General features: G+C 40.1%; 1 protein-coding gene across 1 annotated transcript in view; it reads right to left on the bottom strand.

Moving 5' to 3' along the window:
• Positions 1-8,759: 8,759 nt before the first annotated feature.
• Positions 8,760-18,857, bottom strand: part of pax3a (paired box 3a) — a 16,989-nt gene continuing 6,891 nt past the window's right edge. Inside the window, exons 5-9 of the mRNA XM_037681671.1 lie at positions 16,090-16,289; positions 15,383-15,548; positions 15,045-15,268; positions 11,416-11,679; positions 8,760-9,124 (exon numbers count right to left, since the gene is read on the bottom strand). Of these exons, the coding sequence (XP_037537599.1) occupies positions 9,107-9,124; positions 11,416-11,679; positions 15,045-15,268; positions 15,383-15,548; positions 16,090-16,289 (872 nt within the window). The 3' untranslated portion in view covers positions 8,760-9,106. The remainder of the gene's footprint in view (positions 9,125-11,415; positions 11,680-15,044; positions 15,269-15,382; positions 15,549-16,089; positions 16,290-18,857) is intronic.

Genomic DNA, 18,857 nt, shown 5'->3' on the forward strand with positions numbered 1-18,857 from the left:
TTTTATTTTACAGTGACTTTAGATTAGGTTAAAATTCATGGATAAGATAGAATTTAAGTTTGTTTTTTGTTTTTTTGCTTCCTTGCATCATAGAACCAACAAGCTTGTCTGGCAACATTTTGACAAAATATTTGTGACAAAACATAACAAATCTTTGCTCTTTATTTGTGCACATCTTCAGCACATAATATTAATGTTAGCACAGCTACCAGCCAAATTAGCAGCAATAAATCTTCTCTACTAGATGTCAACAGAGTGTGATTAATATCTTAATGGAGCACAAATGATGATCATAATATTGTATTTCTCATTACATTTATGAAGTGTCTAATTCTGCCATAATCAATACAATGTCTGTATTACTAGCACCAGTGCATATGAGTTCAACATCCTTCTGTATACTTCTGCACGCGTGACAAAAAATAATCCCACTAAAATGACAGATGCATAATATTTTAATAATTTGATCTCTTTGGTCGTACAGTCACCAGCACTGCAGCCCCGGTTGTTTCTTCTGCGATGATCTCCACTCAAACTGCCGTATCAACTGCCTCCTCATCTTCAGGTTAGTTGTGGTCACCTTAACCATTTATTATGACCAAGCAAAACAGAAATTAGTGACAAAAAAATCATTTTTTAACTGTTTCAATAAGTATCCTGATGCATGCTCAATAATCCAGGTAGAAAAATCTAAAAAAGTTAAATCTGGTCCTCTGGACATTCAAAAAAAACCAAAACAAAGCAAAACAACAAAAAATGTAGAAACGTTTCGTCTCTCATCCGAGAGACTTCCTCAGTCTGAGGAGCTGTATTCAGCTCAGTCTCTTAAATAGCACCGTCTCAGAGTGGATCAACCAGTTTTGCTGCTGACAACCAAAACCAGCTGATCACATGCTCAAGAAGGACCATCAGCCTAACAATGGATCATTAGCACATTTAGATGTTTCAATAAGTCATAAGAATGATTCTGCATGCTTGTTTGTAGTGTCTTCTTCTTTCTCCCCATAATAGATCAAACAACTGTAAAGCAGGTCTGTTAATGATGAATCAAACATATTTGATGCTAAATAGAAGAAAGGCATCGACTTTTCACTGTTTTATACATGGCCCATTATGTATGTCTTCTGAGGGCGGCAGAGCATCCAACATTTCTCACTAGTTTTCAGAGTGGGAGTAATAAAAAGTTCATATTTTGAATTTAACAATTGTTCGTACATAGCATTTAATATTTATGAAACTGCGGGCTGTTTTTGATTTCATCACCATGGTGGGAATTGTTTTCCTGAAACAGCATGTCAGGGTTTCAGGTTTGACAAAATAATTGTATCAACCATTTTAACAAAACAGAGTTCCTTTTAGTTTCTAATTCTAGAACTGAACATTTGTTTTTGTTTTGTTTGCTCTGGCCCAGGAAATAATGGTTTTGCTGCACAAATTTGAAGGCCAGCAGAAGTGACGCTCTAAGATGTTACAAAAATGTTGCCTTTGTTCAAAATGCCATAAATAAAAAAATTTAAAAAAAAACATTAACACGGTTCTTTTAACTTGTGTAAGAGATGCTGTCTTCCTTCATGAGAGTCATGTGTGAAGTGACCAAGACAGGATGTGGGGTTGAAGTTTAACTATTATGGTTACGCTTGGCAGCCTGCAAGGAAGGTAGTCACAAAACTAGTTTGGCGAGAGCTGTTACTAATAGTGCTGCGGTCGTTCCCCTGATTCTGCAGCAACTGTTTTGTACAAGCACAAGAAGACGTCATGGAGCTGTTGTTCATTCTATGAATCATAAATCCCAACTCAACAACCAGTATTAGTTTGGAGCACCGCTCATGTGTTGGTTTCAAAAATGTAGGCATCAGCTAGTTTGGGATCAGAAATACTTCAAATGGTTTGTTTTTATTTATTTTTTTTATTTATTTTCCAGATGTCCAATCTATGATTATTCGCATAAAAGCCCATCTTGTTTCCATTAATGAGCAAAACAAAAATGATAACTTTCAGGCTCTCCAAGATGTAAGTAGAAATCGTCTTCAAATGTACAGTAATCCAGAAGATAACTGCTTCTAATCAACAAATTTCTCTTCATTCACAGTATTTACTGCAGGATGTTCTGCAGTGGAAATGCAGAGGCTGCACCGTATCAATCAAACGCATCAATATCATCTAAGAAATGTCTTTTCTGTCAACCAGTGAAAGTGCCAGCTTTACTTTGACAACAAATGCACACAATCCTTAAGATTCTAAACTCTTAAGAATGAGATTAATGTAAATACAATATAATGTTGCCTATTTAGTAAAGGTGATGAGTTAATAGAGCAGTCAACCAAAAGCTAATGAAGATGGAGAGAATGGTTCGATAATCATTCAATCAAACATTTTAGTTTTAGGACAGATGACAAGAAAAATAATATAACATTTTAGTCATGGGTTGTTTGAGCAAGCTGCCTATTTCTTTGTGAAATTCAAAATGCGAAAATAATTGTGTAGTCATGAATCGCAGCAACATTTAATGTTTATAGAAAGACTGCTTCATGTTCATTGTGACAACAAAAACACAACTGGAGTTGATTTGTCATTTTCTCACTTGTCAAGTTAAAGCTGTTCAAGTTTAGCAGCTCGTGTAGCCCAGTAAGCATTGATGCATCATCAGTAAAGTGCAATCCTGTTCTCACGCTTGTTGTTTTTGTACTTTTTTTAATTGGATGTCATCGTGTGTGTGGGGGGGAGTGGGAGGTGGATACCAAGATGGATGCCTCAAGATTATTATTATTGTTTTAATTGTCAGGCTCAAGAAATATGCTATCTTCAGCTGAAACGTACCAACAAATACCTGAACAAGACCTGAACGTTGCATCATATTTCAGTTGACCATCTACCTTATTAAGTTTTCAACCAGCAGCTCTGTGAAAGCTACTTCTTTGGTGATAAAATACTTTTTTATATATGTGTCAAACTGGGTAGTACTTGGTGTTTGTCAGAGAATCAACAAAAAAAAAAAATTGAAACAAATTGTCATTGTGACAAACTGCCTATTTAAAAATGGTTCTTGGATATTAGGCGGCACAGCACAGTGGCACAGTTGGTAGAACTGCCGTCTCGCAATGAGCAGGTCGCTAGCTCATATCCCATCCTGAGTCCTTTCTGGGTGGAGTTTGCATGTTCTCTCCTTGCATGCGTGGGTTTTCTCCGGGTACTCTGGTTTCCTCCCACAGACCAAAAACATGCATGTTAGGCTGATTGGTAACTCTAAATTGTCCCTAGGTGTGAGTGAGAGAGTGAATGGTTGGTTGTCTCTGTGTCCCTGAGATGGACTGGTGACCTGTCCAGGGTGTACACCACCTCTCTCACAGTGATTGCTGGATATGGGCACCAGTGAACCCCACTACACGAAAAATAAGAAGCGGGTAAAGATGATGAAGGATGGATGAATGGATGGATGGATGGAACAAGCATTGATAAAGCACTGATTTATACCCAGCTATTAACTTGTGAACCAGATTCTTTATAAGTGTCATTCTAAGTCTCATTTAGATCATACTGGAAATTAGTTCCAGTTTTTTTTTTTAAGATGGCTCTCATGTAACATGGGGGAGGTCCAGATTTACTGAGTTGATCTGGAACCAAAAAGATGAAGTAACTCTCCTGTCTGTTTGCAAACACCCAGGAGCTATTGCACACTCAGGCTGTGTGGGTAAAAGAAACCAGTCAAACCTTAGCAGTGCCACATCTTTACCAGCAGATGGCAGCACATACACAGTTTCCTGCAATAATTGGACTCAGGAACCAGTATGTATTTAAATATCTGCACACTGTGTGCAACCCCATTTTATTGGATTATTTTAACAGACACCCAAATTCATCAACTTACATTTTGATTAACATGCAAGCAGTTAAATGAGCCCACAAAATGTAACAAAACCCAGCAGAGATTAAATTAAGTTGTCTTTATGATGACTGGTAAAAACAAAAACAAAAAAGGTATATTTTTGACAGTTGATCTCTGGTAAAACAGTGAAATAAATGAATCCTAAAAGATAAATACATGACGCCTGCTTTAAAGATGAAATAACTCCTCACTTTAACTGGAGCACATTTGCTCCAAACATGAAGGAAGAGCTATTTACCAAGGTTTGCTTTACACATGGTGACCCCAGTGCCTCAAAGGAGGAGGATGAGGCAAAAATTCAATTAAGAGGGATGAAGCAGAAACAGGCCCACACGGCCTCAGGGACCGGCAGGAGCGGATAGTTCAAATTAGACCAGCATTGTCCATTCATGCCAACTCGTGACCCCTTAGATTTAATTGCGAGAAGGACTTTTATGATGTGTTTTGCATCTGTGAGAGGCCAACCACTACCTGTCCAGCCAACAGACTGCTAATCTGAAGCATCCTATCTTTCTCTGCGAAGGTAAAATTTGTGACGTATGGCACAAATAAGAAGCGTGTGTTTCTTTCCAGAGTGCTCTCCACACAACATCCCACTGTTCAATTGAGTCCTGGGTTCACGTTTCGCCACGGCTTTGTAAACCTAGCTCATATGAGGTCACCTAGAGGTTGGTGCGGCCCTGTAGCTGCCCATCGACTCCCCAAAGATCAGTTACATTGAAATGGTGAAGGAATGTCGCTCAATCCTGACCACTGCGTCGAGCTCTTGGCTCTAATTAGAACTAATTTAAGTATGGGATGTCACTTTATTTTATTAAGGTTGTGAGTGTAAAGTAACGTCAGTTTCATCTTTAGAGTCTAAATACTGCATTTATTTAAACTAATTTGTTAGTTTTTTCTAATAATGCATTGCTTTACTAACCGATTGAATATACAAAAACGATGGATTAAAATTCATTTAATGTTTAGCTCTCCAGGAAACCCAAACACACACGGTGTCCATGATATCTACATCATCAGAGTGTGCAGTTACTCCCCGTGGTGTGTGTGTGTGTTGAAGGCTCCACTGTTATTGATCCTGATTAGGCATCACAGGAGGAGAATCCGGCCTGCCATTGACCCAGTCTTTTTGCATGTTTCCATCCTTTTCTCAGATCATCAGAGGCAGCCGTCTTCCTCCTGCCAGCTGATTGGCCGACTTGAGGTTCTTGATTGTCAGTTAGAGAGGAGGGAGAAAACGGCAGCGTGGGGGAATGAAGTTACTGCAGGTTGTGCAAAATCACTAGCAGGTCTTGCCTGACGTTTTTCTGGCTTGGTGACTGTCAAAACATTACCCATATGCATCCATACCCCCCTCCTCCACCTTCTCTTTCAGAAAGGCTCACTGCTCTCCTCTTCAAAGTAAAACTTCTCCGCCATGTGGCCTGCGTTGAACGTTTGTGCCGTTCGGTTCCCAGTGAACTCCTCGTGAGGCTCCTTGTTCTCTTCATCGCTGCCCGTGAAGCACTTGAAAAGTGCCATGGCGAGGAACGAGTAGAAGAGCATCACAAAGAGGATGTAGAAGTAAGCGTTGTCGTAGGACTCCCTGGAGGTGGAGAACGCCGGGTCTGTGTTGGAGACGGTCCTGTTAGTTTGGCGCTCGTGGATACTCGTGTCCTCGAGAAGCTGACGACAGCGGGCGAGGAGAGAAAGGAGACGGCTCCGGTTCAGGCTTTTCATTTCAAAATCAGTGGTCATATTAGCAAAATGGAAAATATAGCAAACAGAAAAGTTAAAGCCGCAAAGACGAATCAAAAGGGACAACAAACAGCATGAGGGGGAGCCACTCTCCACTTTAGGAAAGGCACGCTGTTTGCTGCCCACTCGCTCTTCTAGAGACTTGATAACATGGTATTTCAGAGATAACGCCTCGTTTCCAAACTGCAGCAGACAAAATAAGACGAAAGCACAGGGAGGGCTTCTTTTTGGCGAACATTATGGAACTGTTTGAGAGTTTAATCAGGAAATTCTTTACAAAGACCTGCAAAACCTGCAGCACGTCATCTCATGGTTTATTTTTACAGCCTAAACCTTTAGTTTTATCCATCCTTTGTTTTTATTTTTCGCATTCTTCCCTTCACTTTTTATTTACGGGTTGAAAGCTGCAGAGACGCTTGGACTGTTGTCAGCTCCGGTCAAGTAGTCTACTCATTTCAAAGAGTGCTGGGGTCAAAGGTTAAGTTGTCTCCAGTGTGTTGCTGCTTGACTGACACTTTGTTTCAAAGCAACCCCTTTGGCTTTTTCACTCAGTGTGTACAAGCTGAGCACTTGTAGTAAAAAGTAAAACACATATATACAGCTGAACATACTCTAAAAATGAAAAATGCAACTAAGCGAGCTCAAGCACAAATAAAAAACTAAATAAAAGGGCTTGTTTTAGAGCTGCACATTGAATGGCATGAACAGCTGCACACCTGATCCTGAGGAGAGAGAGTGAAAAAACACAGGAGAGAATGATAAAAATGCACTTGTGATTTGTTTAACCTTCTGAGAACTCTTCCCACTGGGTGGACATCGTTTTCCGTCTCTGTTTGACAGTCAGAGCCCAAAGCCGTCTGAGCTGCGTGTGACTGATGTCCCGGTGTGTCTGAGGGCTCCTGAGCCTCGATAATTTACAGCAGCTCTGCTTTTGTCATTAAAGGGTGTGAAGGAGCCACCGGGGAGCAGGAATTTGTCCAAAAGGAGTGTTTATGAAAGAGGATATATTTATGATTTAGTGCTCCGGGAGTGTGTGTGAGGTACAAACTGAAAATAGAGACGATAACAACAAATAATAAAGCACTGTCAGAAAATTAGTTCAAAAATCTAATAAAAGTACTTCTGTGGACTGCGTTCGCATTCAAAAACTGTAGTGATTTGACCTTTGACCCCTCCTTTTTTATGACTCAGACCTATTTTACTAATCGGAATGTAAACACCTTTAAATAACCTTTTTTTTTTTTCTTCAATAAAACAAAAATTGACAATTCAAGAACTAAATCAAGTACTTTAAAGTGAAATACTGTGACTTGAAGTGAACAATATGAGTAGTAAAACTCAAAGCCCAGTTTATTATACACAATGAAATAATTCTTGTCAAACAGGTTTTGAGGAAATTTTTCATTATTCTTTTATTTTTTTAAGCAAATTAGACAATGTCGATCTAAATTAAAAAATCTTTATCAGAGTACCTTTTTAGGCTATAATAGTGAACAAATAAAACGTATATCCCCCTAAACCATAAAGTACAGCCAACATCTTGTGGGGGAAAAGGTATATTTTAGGAAATCCACAAAACTGACTTTGTGAATAATCAACAAAGCATTCTGTAGAAACTTTCATTTATAAGTAAAACTGCAATGTTCAGTAAAAACAGACCTTTCTGATTTAAAAAAAATAGTACCTTTAATTTTCTGTAGTTTTTACAAGAAAGCTTAGTACTACGAGATAGTTCTCTATTTTTTTTAATCCTACCCAATCCAAATAAGTAAATACAAAATGTGTGTAAAGCCAGAAAAACACTTAAACTGTAAGCTGAATCGTGATTTGTAAAAGTTTACAAAATGCTACTAAAATACTTAAATTTAAATTAGCCATATTTTATTGTCATGGCTCATAATAATTATTCACAATGGGTTTTTTTTTTTTTTATTATTATTAATGTCTCTTAATCCAATTACTCTATCTCCTGGGAACAAAAGTAATCTAACAACAGATGTATGACGTCCACAACAATTATTGGTTCATTGTATTAATGCAAGCAGTTTAAACTGTATTATTTTATACTAAACTTTTTAGTTTATATGTATCAGAGGTATTTTCTAATGTTTTCTGAAATGCATCTATTTATTTTCAGGACATATAATGCATTCTAAAAAGATGAATTTTTATAAACATCAGCTCTATAGCAAAATGTCAAAGATGTAAGAGACCGTCTTTTTTTAATACTGTGCATTATTTTTTTTAGTTTAGAGTTAAATGTGCACTTAATTGCCATGTATGAAAAGGTTCAAACAAATCTAATCACAACTACAAACTTTAGAGATGACAAATGACACAAACTCAAAATTTAAAATGTACGCTTTTTCAAATTCTTTATTATAAATAGTAATAGTGCTATTTTTTACACAAACCTCCTGAATATTTTCACACAGTTGCAAATAAAAAAAAAATGTACAAAAGAAAAGTGGGAATAATGAGCATTTTGTAAGACATTAAAACACAGAGAAGCACTTATAGAAAAAGTATAATACAGTACAACAATACACTTGAACAACACTAAATAAATAAGAACTAAAATTTTGCGGATGACTAAAACTCAACATGCAAAACAACAACAGCAAAAATGAACGCTGAAACTGAAAAATATGTCCGCTGGCAGAGATTTCTTTATTTTATTTTGGCTTAATGTTTTTGTTCGCTGTGGTTCGTTGCTTTGTAACTTCCCATGATTGATCGAAGCATACAACCCAAAATGAATAATAAAAAGATGGAGCAGGCTTTTGAGGACATGATGAGAAACATTTGATCCGTGTTCATTTGCAGCACATGAGGTATGAATGTATTGCACTTTCTTTGGGTTGCACTGACTCCACGCGACTTCAGTTAATGATTTCTTGCTGGTTTTCCTGATACAGCTACGCCTTCATCTCTACCGTCACATACTATGCAGGTATGCAGGTAATATTCCTCTGCTAAGACATTGAGATAAATATATTCTTGAAAGCGCATTGCTGCTGAGTGCTCATGCTGTTGTCATCTCACCATTCACCACAAGAAAATGTCTTTCTCTCATCAAGATAGGTCATAAAAGCACCTTGAGTTGATAAAATCCAGTTCATCATACATTTCTACCCACAGAATGCCACAAATGTGTTCTCCCACCAATTTCATTCTTCCTAATCCACTGGTTAAGTAACAGCACTAGGTCCGTTGAGCATGGCATGACTCACAAGCAAAGCAAGTGTCAGGTATCGGAGGCGACTGCACATATATGGTCCTTAATTATTCCTCTTGGACTTCATCATTGCCATCACTACACCTTTATCCAAACTGGCTCCCCTTCTTGCTCAAATAAAACACGATACCCTTTCACCTCCCCCACTGCCTGCCTTGCTGTCCTCGGGGTTGGGGAAGTTGGCGAAGGTAGTGGGTAGTTGTGATTTTCAGAGATGAATGACCAAACTAGAGTCCTGTGTGCAGGCTTCATATAATGAAAGGCACCTGAGGAGGAAAGACAGAAAATTGTAGATATTTTAAAATAATTTAGTCATTTCTCATTTGTATGTTTTAATGTCAACAAATGGTATGAAACAAAATGTTTAACAGAAAGTCTTATGTTTAGCAAGACATCGATCAAGAAAATAAAATGTTAAAATACATTTTAAATTTTACATGTACCACATGGCTCCGTTCACGGCCCACATTTTTTATTTTTTTTTTACATCTATGTACCGGTAATTTTCTTTCTTTCTTTTTTCTTCTTTTGCTTCTCCCTTCTTTTAGGGGTTGCCACAGTGACTAAGTCGCACGAAGACTTGGCAATTATTTTTACGCCGGATGCCCTTCCTGACGCAACCACAGACCACCGAGCTACCACAGCCCTCTGTGTGGAGAAGAGAGCTGCTATCTAGGGCACCCGGGAGAGCAGATGGTGGGGGTTAAGGGTCTTGCTCAAGGGCTCAGAGTGGGGCAAATGAAGGTGGAGGCAGGTGTGGGTGCTTCACCTATGCCACACACATTTTGATGTTGTTTGTACCGGGAGTTGAACTAGTGATCTTCCGATGACAGGCCCAGCATCCAACCTCTGCGCCACCACTCCCTAGCTTCTATGAAATTAGTTTACCTTATTCATGCCCCAGTGCTGCTGTTTTGTTTTTTGTTTTTTTGTCTGAACAGTCATGTCTTAGTTGAATGATTAAAACTAAATTATTTCATCTTACTCCCAACAATAATCATTTTATCAAATCATTCTAGTTAAATATTTTGTTACAAAAGCAAACTGGCGAACATACAGAATCTAAATGTATTTTAGATTAAACTGACTAGAAAGCTTATCGGATTACAAAAAAAAAATAAGACATTGAATATGGTGAATTTGAAAAAAGTTGTTAAAGTGTCTAATATTAAACTTATTTTCCATTTTTGACATGGTCAGGCTCCTCAGGTGACCTTCAGGTCCCACTTTAAACTCATGTCATGGATCAAAGGAGCTGTAAGATGTCTTTTGCAAAACCTCTGTGACATTTATTTTTCTGTGATAGATAAAACTTAAATTGAATTATGACATGATTTTACATTAAAACTGAAGATGTTTCTCAAAAATTATATAAATAAAATAAAAGGTTTTTACAGTCATGAATGACCACTTTCTTCATTTTTACAAATTTATGATTGTTTATTTTTTCATTCTGCCATTTTTGCCTCATATAGTTAATTACTTTTGCTTTACATATTCTATTCTTTGTCTGTTTCTTCAACTGTCTTATATTTTTTTATATAACTCAAAGCACATCGGTGGACAGATATTGTAAATTACTTTCGGTTACCAGTGCAAGGATGTACAGTATTTTCTAATACAAAATACACTTTTTCATGTGAAAATAAAGGGAAACGGTAGGCTAGAAACCGTAAAATAAAAGTAGTTATGAGTTTAATATATGTAAGGTAAAAAGCTTTGAATATAGCGCCACAATTTTGCTAAATGTATTGAGGTTGATAGAACTTCCTCAACAGTGATCTGTGTTTTACTGATCAATAACAACTCCAAATCTGACCTCCAGTGGGACACATGGTTCTAATCTTGGCCTGCCAAGGGCCATAATCTTCCCCCTCTTTTTTTAAAGCACCCCCTTACCGCGCTTTTATACACACATACCTGTGCTCACATAGACACATTTTGCCAAACCCCCAAAAGCTACATGTGGGTCTCTCCCTGGTCTGGCTAAATTAATAACATCAAGATGTTGCTGCTGACAGGCCGCTCAACATGTTGTAGTGTACCTCAGATCAGCCCTCAACAGCAAGCCTGTTTCCAAACCCTTACAACCCCTCCCTCCTGTCAAACATGCTTTGGGAAGTGGCTCCTTTTATATGGGCAGCTATCCTTGTTACATGGGGTCATTACATGGCTAGGTGAGCTACACTGTGGAGTTGATGGGCAAGCTCATCATATGGGGTCATGAAAGGCCAGTCAGTGAAAATGTGTGTGTTGGTATAAGGAGCGAGCCACATGGATGGTCCAATGATGGTAATATAAACTGAAGTAACCTGGCCAACTAGCGCACCCTAACACAGATGTAATTTCAGTTCAGCGCACGGTGATTTGAGAAGCTCGCTCATCAGAGGGGGTCTTTGCAATTAACAGGGGCTGTGGGTTTAAAAAAATCTAAACTCAATCAAACCACTAAACCAAAGGTTAGAAATTATATAACCTCGCTTTAAACAATCAGTAAGGTAGTCAGTATGAATCTGGCTAAAGGCTCAGTTTAAAACACTTAAAATAGAGCTACTACCTTGCTTTGACTGTACTGTCCATACTGGTAGGTGGGGTGATGGTCTACAGCGTAGGCTGGGGATGTGTAGGAAGGTGGGCAGTAAGACTGAGTGCTGGGAAGGGCAGGCATGCTGGTCAGGCTTGGAAGAGCTTCCAGTCGCTGAGAACCATGACAGCTAGCAGCCATTGCTCCATTAGGCTCGATGCCTCCGGTGAGTGGGGAGAGGGCAAAGTCACTCTGAGACTGATGTGGGACTCCACTTGAGTTCAACAGGCCCATCACCTGAAGGGAGACACGAAGATCTGGTTCATTAGAACACATCAAACTTTATTTGAAAACTATCTATAAATGTTCAAATACATTCTAGACAAAATAATGTTCTTATATGATCATCTTTCTTTTCCATTGGTGGGCTAAAGAGCTTTTTGTTGTTTATGTCAAAATAAACTCATCACTGGATTTCCTCAAACGTATTCTCTTTCAGCTTGACAAATGGAGGTTGTGACGTTTCCTTAAAAGTGTAGCATCTTTAATCCCTGTATCAGATGCTGGAGGAGGTTGTTTTTTTTTACTTTTGGAAATAGGCTAAAGAACGTATGTATGTCTTATGTTTCTTTGTCAAAACAGTTCTAGTTTTGAGCAGAACTAGTCAAAATATAGCCAACCCTATGGCAAGATGTGAAAATAATACAAGTTTATGATGCATTCTTGGGTTTAAAGAGAAAAAGCATCTACAGCATCTTCATTAAAGAGGCTAACAGGTAATGTAGAGACAAGGAGTACTGTGTGTATGCTGTATAGGAGCTACCTGAATTGGACTGGTGCCTCTAGCAATAGATGGATGTATGTGTATCAAGTATTATGTCAAGGCCATGGGGGTATCGGTGATACATCATGAACAGCTGCACAAGGGTTTGTGTGACAAGCAAAGTCGTGAAAATGTCATAAAAATCACATTTAAAGAGAGAAAAAGAATTATAGCCTGTGTTGGTGAAAAATGAGCTAAAGCCAAGAACAAACCCAAATAGCCTCTAACTAAAAAGAAGGTGAGGATTCATTCAAACTAAGTGATTTGACACCAAGGACTACATGCAAACAAGCTAAGGCAAACTCAGTTGTCATCAATGTGTGTACCTTAATTAAATTTATCTGAGTGGTGTGTTCATGTGTCAGGCAAACATTTGTTTCACACCAGAAATCAATCTGTTTTGATGATGGCAACTTGAGTTGGCGCAAGAACGCATTGAGATGGAGACAGCAACGTCGACATTTTGACAAAATATATTAAATATATCTGTTTTTTAATATTACAGGTTTGATAAAATGCTCCAAAACACAGTAGTTTTTAAAACAAATAATTTAAAAATATAATCTAAATTTATAAGAGAGCTGCCGCCTCTCAGCGAGGACCTTTCTGGGTGGAGTTTGCATGTTCTCTCCGTGCATGCGTGGGTTTTCTCCGGGTACACCGGTTTACTCCCACAGACCAAAAACATGCATGTTAGGCTGATTGGTAACTCTAAATTGTCCCTAGGTGTGAGTGAGAATGTGAACGGTGGTTTATTTCTATGCATCTCTGTGATGGACATGCAACCTGTCCAGGATAGCTGGATATGGGCACCAGTGACCTGAGCGATACAAAAAGGAATAAGTGGGTAAAGATGATGGGTGGATGGTATTTTTATAAGAAAGAATAATCTGGAACCAAGAGTATGCTAAAGTATCTTTTGTTTCTATTGAAGTTTTCTCATGCGTTGGAACACACTGTGCAGTACTTAAGTTTGCATGCACTTCTGTGCAAACAGTGGTTTGTGTGACATATACGTTCAACTTTGCAAAGTATGAGTGTAAGATCTATATGCTTGTGAATCTCTCTCAGCAACTGAAACAGCAGCAGTTCTCGGCAGAGTGTCTGTTTTGAGGTTGTTCCGGAGATTAAGTCCCAGGGGGGTGCAAATCCTGGCCGCCTGCTTCCTTGGTGAGAAAGGATTGCTTTGGTATGCGCCAGATCAGCGCTGAGAGGCCAGAGATGGAGGAAGCCATCAGCCTGGCTGCTGCAGAGATCACCACTCCAATGAGAATATCGCTGATCTAAAGCAAAACTTATCCACAACAAGACTTGGTGTTGCTGCGATGTGACCATATCGGGAGTTAGTGGAGTTCTCTGATGTATACAGAGAAGTAAGTAGAGTAGCATTTATAGACAAATTTGGAGTCCAGATAGCCCAAGGGGCATCACTCTTGCAAGGGTTTTAAAGAAAATCCACCACAGCAGTCAGACATAACTGGAGCTGTAACTTTTCCAAGTGTAAAGAAATCCTCAAGTATCAATGTCATAGAATTTAATCACTTCTCATTTCCCCTTCCTTATTAAGTAAAAATTAATTGCATCTTCTTACGAAATAGAGAAAACTGCACTGCAATAAACATTCACATAGCTGCAATGAACACATGAATTAAAACAAATTAGCCAACAAAGTGATTCATTTGCATATATTACACACTTTGTTAGGAGGGGATAGATTACTTCATTTCAATCAATTAAGACACTGGAACACTCAATGATTGCATTCCCAGACGGAGAGAACCTTCAAGGAGCACCGTCCGATCTGTGAGATGAGATTTCCATTCCGTACAAGCTGACCACAAAGGTTAATGTTGAAACCATCCGAGGGGCAAGACCACCTTTGGCCTCTTTATAAGAGTTGTAGTACCTTTGTGACCCTATGGAATGAATGAACTCGTACCACAAACGGTTACAGGCGGCAGATTCCAGCTTGCATACTAGCAACGCTTCAACAAAGTAATTATCTAGTTAAAAGTTAGCAGTTGCCTACATTTTCCACATGTCATTTATTTTTTTCTTATAATGTTTGGGTCCATAACAAATAGTGATGTTTTGACTGCCCAACATTGGTGCTTCAGCCCACAACTTTGGCTAATGCATCAAAGCAGCCAATTATATCTTTACTCTCAATGATGCCGCCAGCAAATTTCAAAATGTGCACCCCGGCCGACAAAGCTCTTCTCTTAGTCTCTCGGTAAATTAGGCATTAAAACAGCAACAAACAAACCTGCTCAACACAGTTGTTGTTTTTATCTTTGCCTACCAGGAGTCTGAGATTCTCTCTCATGGGAATTAGTACCCAGCATGCATTGCAAAAAGGCCGGCCACCCTTTGTGGTGGTTAAAAGCTCGTTTTACGCCTGTTAGTCCATCTTCTGGGCCGATAGGGAGCCACCGATGGACACTGATGACTGTGTAATCGACCATAATTGTCTTTTCAGTTTTGATTTGTGTCATCATCTGACATCCGTACATCCTTCCTCGTGTCTGGTCCTGTCGGCCAATCTGGTGGCTGACAATCGCCACATTTAAAATTCATCAAACTGTCTGTCAGAGTAAACAAAAATGAAAAGCTACCTAGTTCTTTATCCTAACAAGGTTTCATCAATGTCAAGACGATCTCAGCTCTACTGCAGGTCACACAGAGAAATGTGTTATTATTTGTCCATATGGTGCATTTCACAAAGAAGTTTGTTTTCTAACGAATGTAGACTAGTGTGTGGACATTTGGGAAGTATGCATGTGAACGTTTCAACGTGACTTTTTTCATGTGTACCTCGGTATTCGATTGACAGACTGACCTGTGGTGAGAGGCTGTTGCTGATGCTGGGGTTAACAGTGCTGGTGTGTCCTGCTGGAGTCACAAAGCTGTCGGAATATCCTGAGAAGTTGTGTCGCCCAGAGGAAAGGCAATAGGCTGAGCCTCCGTCTTGGGAATTTGCGGATGAGCCGATCCCAGCCTGGTGCACAGAGGTTGGTGGCAACGGCTGCGGTCGATGGACGGTGCCATGCTGCTCAGAAGTGGCTGAGAAGAAAGTTCTTCATAAGTTCCAGTGTTGCTTATATAAACATGAGATTTCAGATTCAACTTTTTAGACACTGGAGTCAATACACGTTTAGTTTTCAGCTGTGTTTTCACCTTGGGCGATGGAAGATGGAGGGTAGGGGCTGTCTGACAGCTGATAAGGTTGCAGGCCTGGCATAGCTGATGGAGGAAAACCACCGGGTATGAGGTGATTGAAGGCCATCAGCTGATTGGCTCCTGCCTGCTTCCTCCACCGAGCTCTTCTATTGCTGAACCACACCTGGAAGAAGAGCAGAGTTAAGCACGATCGGAGTTTCCTGAGTCCAACTTAACTCACGTAATTACATGCTCTGTTTCATTTGTGAGTGCTTTGTTCCAGGTCAGTGACATTATATGTGTTGAAGGCCTCTGCTAAACTGATAGAGATCTCAACATCTGCACAGAAACCACAGCTTTGTGCACTACTGTGAGTCACAGGGCTCAGATAACACCGCAGGGCTGTTATGGCTGTTAGGCAGCTATCTAGATTAAGCATCTATTTGCAGATTTTTACATGGCACTTTCTAGAGAAAAATCTTTGCAAAAATAGAAAGTTCACTTCCCACAAAAGGACTGCAATATTAGATTTTGTCTGAATGTGCATCAAAGGAGTAGGGACTATGGTTTGTGGGGGCGGGGAGACACATGTCTAACGGCTGTAAAGAATGTGTGGCAATAGCCCAAGATAATTCAACACTTGCATGACACAAATTCATGACAGCGTGACACATTGCTGTGCTGTCACGTCTCTGAAACTTTGTGAATGCAGATGTGTGTCGAACCTGAACTCGAGCCTCGGTCAGTTTGGCCCTCTGCGCCAGCTCCTCTCGTGTATAGATGTCGGGGTAGTGTGTTCGCTCGAAGGCCCTCTCCAGCTCCTCCAGTTGCTCCGCTGTGAACGTGGTCCGACTGCGACGCTGCTTCCTCTTTAAAGGCAGGCCCGGCTCAGAGTCCACGTCGGAGCCTTCTTCCGAGTGACTGGCTGGGATTGCAAAATAAACACACTCTTACTTAGGATCAAGCCGACAGAGGATGAAACTCTGCGGTGAGTTTTTTAAAACGATAGCCAGATTGAAAACAAGAGCTTATGCAGATGGTGTGGTGCCACTTTGGATTGTGTCCCCCTGCTCCTTTTAGTGGTTCCTAAGGGGATCAAAAGCCAGAGGCTGCTTGAACACAGATTAAAGAGGACTATACCCCTCTGGGGCACTTATTGCCTGGACCGCTGTGTCTCTCCTGATCTTACCCATGCTGAGCGCTACACTGATAGCATCCTGTAGAGCAAGAAATGCAGCTCTTTGCAGGTGCTTCTCTGTTTGTTCAGAATGCTGATGACTGGGAACGGGTAAAGAGCTCTAATTCAACAGAAGAGTAAACTCGATGACAGCTTAAAACTAGAGAGACAGGACCATTTCTGCATTCTGTTTGCTATCTATTAAAGAATAATTAAGCTCCAGACATGACAGCCTCCCGTTTCCACCATGTGCACATTTGCAAGCATGCAGCTGCCATGTCTGCCCTATAAACTTCCACTCAGCAAAGATGGCAACGTGTCAAAGACAAGCAGACTCAAAACAGATTGTAAAGGACACCTAAAAGTTCACACAGCCTTTTTCAACACTAAAATGATGTAGTAAACATGCTCGGAGAGAAGAAAGAGGCGGCAGAGCAGGTGTAAGGAAGAAAAGAGTGTCAATATGAAGCTTGTCTCTTTGTCTGACTGCTCTCTCTTTCTCTCTGCCCTCCAGATTTAAAGCTTTAATTTGAAAAAGTGCCAAGTCAGATTCTGAGAGGTGAGAAGGGTTTGGGAATCTCCCCTTGCCTCTGGAGTCTCTGGAAGCAGGAAATGTTTTACTGGTTGCCAGTGTGTGTCTGACCAGGCATTACACACGGATTTGGCCTCTGGGAACGCTGCAGCTCAAAGGGCTGCTGGCAAACAAGATTCTCATGCTAAGACAAGCTCTTTATTACATTTGAAACAGCAGCGCCACGCTGCCATAGACTCTCTGGGACGGTCTGTGTGAGCTTCGGATGTGGTTTGTTCATGTAAGAATCTGAGTCGAATTGGAGCAAATGTTCTAGATCAACAGGTGCAAAAAAAAAAAAACACCACAAATTAATATTTGGTCTTTAAATGTAAAAATACTGTTTAAATTACTGATGTCAACTTTCATTTTTCATTGAAGGACAGAAAACGTGAATAAAAAAGAGCAAATAACATAAAATAGAGACAACAAAATAAAACTGAGGGAGCAAACTATCAACACCAGTCTAGAAGAGGACCTCTGTTTTTGTTCATGTTTTTTTTTTTTTTGTGATAAGTAACTCGAAAGAAAACTTTCATCACAAACTATCACTTACTGACAATTGACAGTGTTGCTTTTGTCATCCTGTAGCTCGTTCTTTGTCTTTTTCTGTCTTCCTCTCACACATTTTCTTTTTTTCTAGAAGTGATGTGGCCAAGCTTTTGTATCTTTGCAGGGAAAAGCCTGTGGCAGGGCTCTATTGGACCGATTACCACGCTCCATCTGTAGGAGCCATCAGGGACGCCCGGGGTCGCATTCAGGGGCCTGTCACCTGCCCAGCAGGGGAGTCCAGAGAGAAGGGGGGGGGGGGACTGAAGGGTAGGATGGGGGGCTGTAGAGGCAGGGGGCTGAGTAGGGGAATGAGGAGTGGGAGGGAAATGGGGCACAAAAGGGTCCAGAGAAGGGCCACTGGAGCTGTGGAGGGACACAGCAGGGGAGCGCCCCTTCATCCCCTCCTTCCATGGCCTGAGGGGCACAAAGTTGGGGGATGGGGAGTCAAAGATTTGACAAGGAGGGGAGATGGAAGGCACCTGAAGAAGATGCTGGACAAAAGGGTTCAGAATAGCAACTTGAGGGAAGGGAGTGTGCAAGTCATTTTTATGGGACCTTCTCTTTCCATCTAATTCCCTCACTTCACTTGTGTCTTTCTTTGGACTCTGTCATCGCTGCGTGCACATCTTTAACACTTTCAGATACTGTTCTTACACTGCCCTGGACCAGTCTGATGGCAGGAGAAGGTTTCTTCCCACGCATTCTTCACAACAAATAACAGATGAGGATACACGGCATGTAAAGGGAGGTCTGAACCTTCTTACTTGAACACACAAGTCAAATTTTACGCTGCTGATAAAGCAATAAGGAGCTCAAAATTCTGCACATAGTTTGGGGGAAAAAAAACAGAACAAAAAGTTATTGTAAGGTTCTTGTCCTCCAAGTAAAAATTGGGCTTGCTAAAGAGTTATCCTCAAAATAATATATGATCAATAATTAAAGGCTTGAATATGGTGGGTATATGACACAACTCAGTCTTTACTGAGTAAATTCACCAGAAACTTTTGCCTGTAAATAAATTTAAACAAGCGCATTCACCCATAAAATATGTACTCTGACATAAGCATGAACAATCATACATAACCACCATTCATGTGTAAAGTTATTTATTGATCAATTTATTGCTCCTTGCTGACATAAAAGGAAGAAAAACTCCTGGGTGGTCGCAGATGCGAACCTGGCAGAGTTTAGCT

Source organism: Nematolebias whitei, chromosome 9, assembly GCF_014905685.2.
Source record: "Nematolebias whitei isolate Nwh7 chromosome 9, NemWhi1, whole genome shotgun sequence".
NCBI lineage: Eukaryota > Metazoa > Chordata > Actinopteri > Cyprinodontiformes > Rivulidae > Nematolebias > Nematolebias whitei.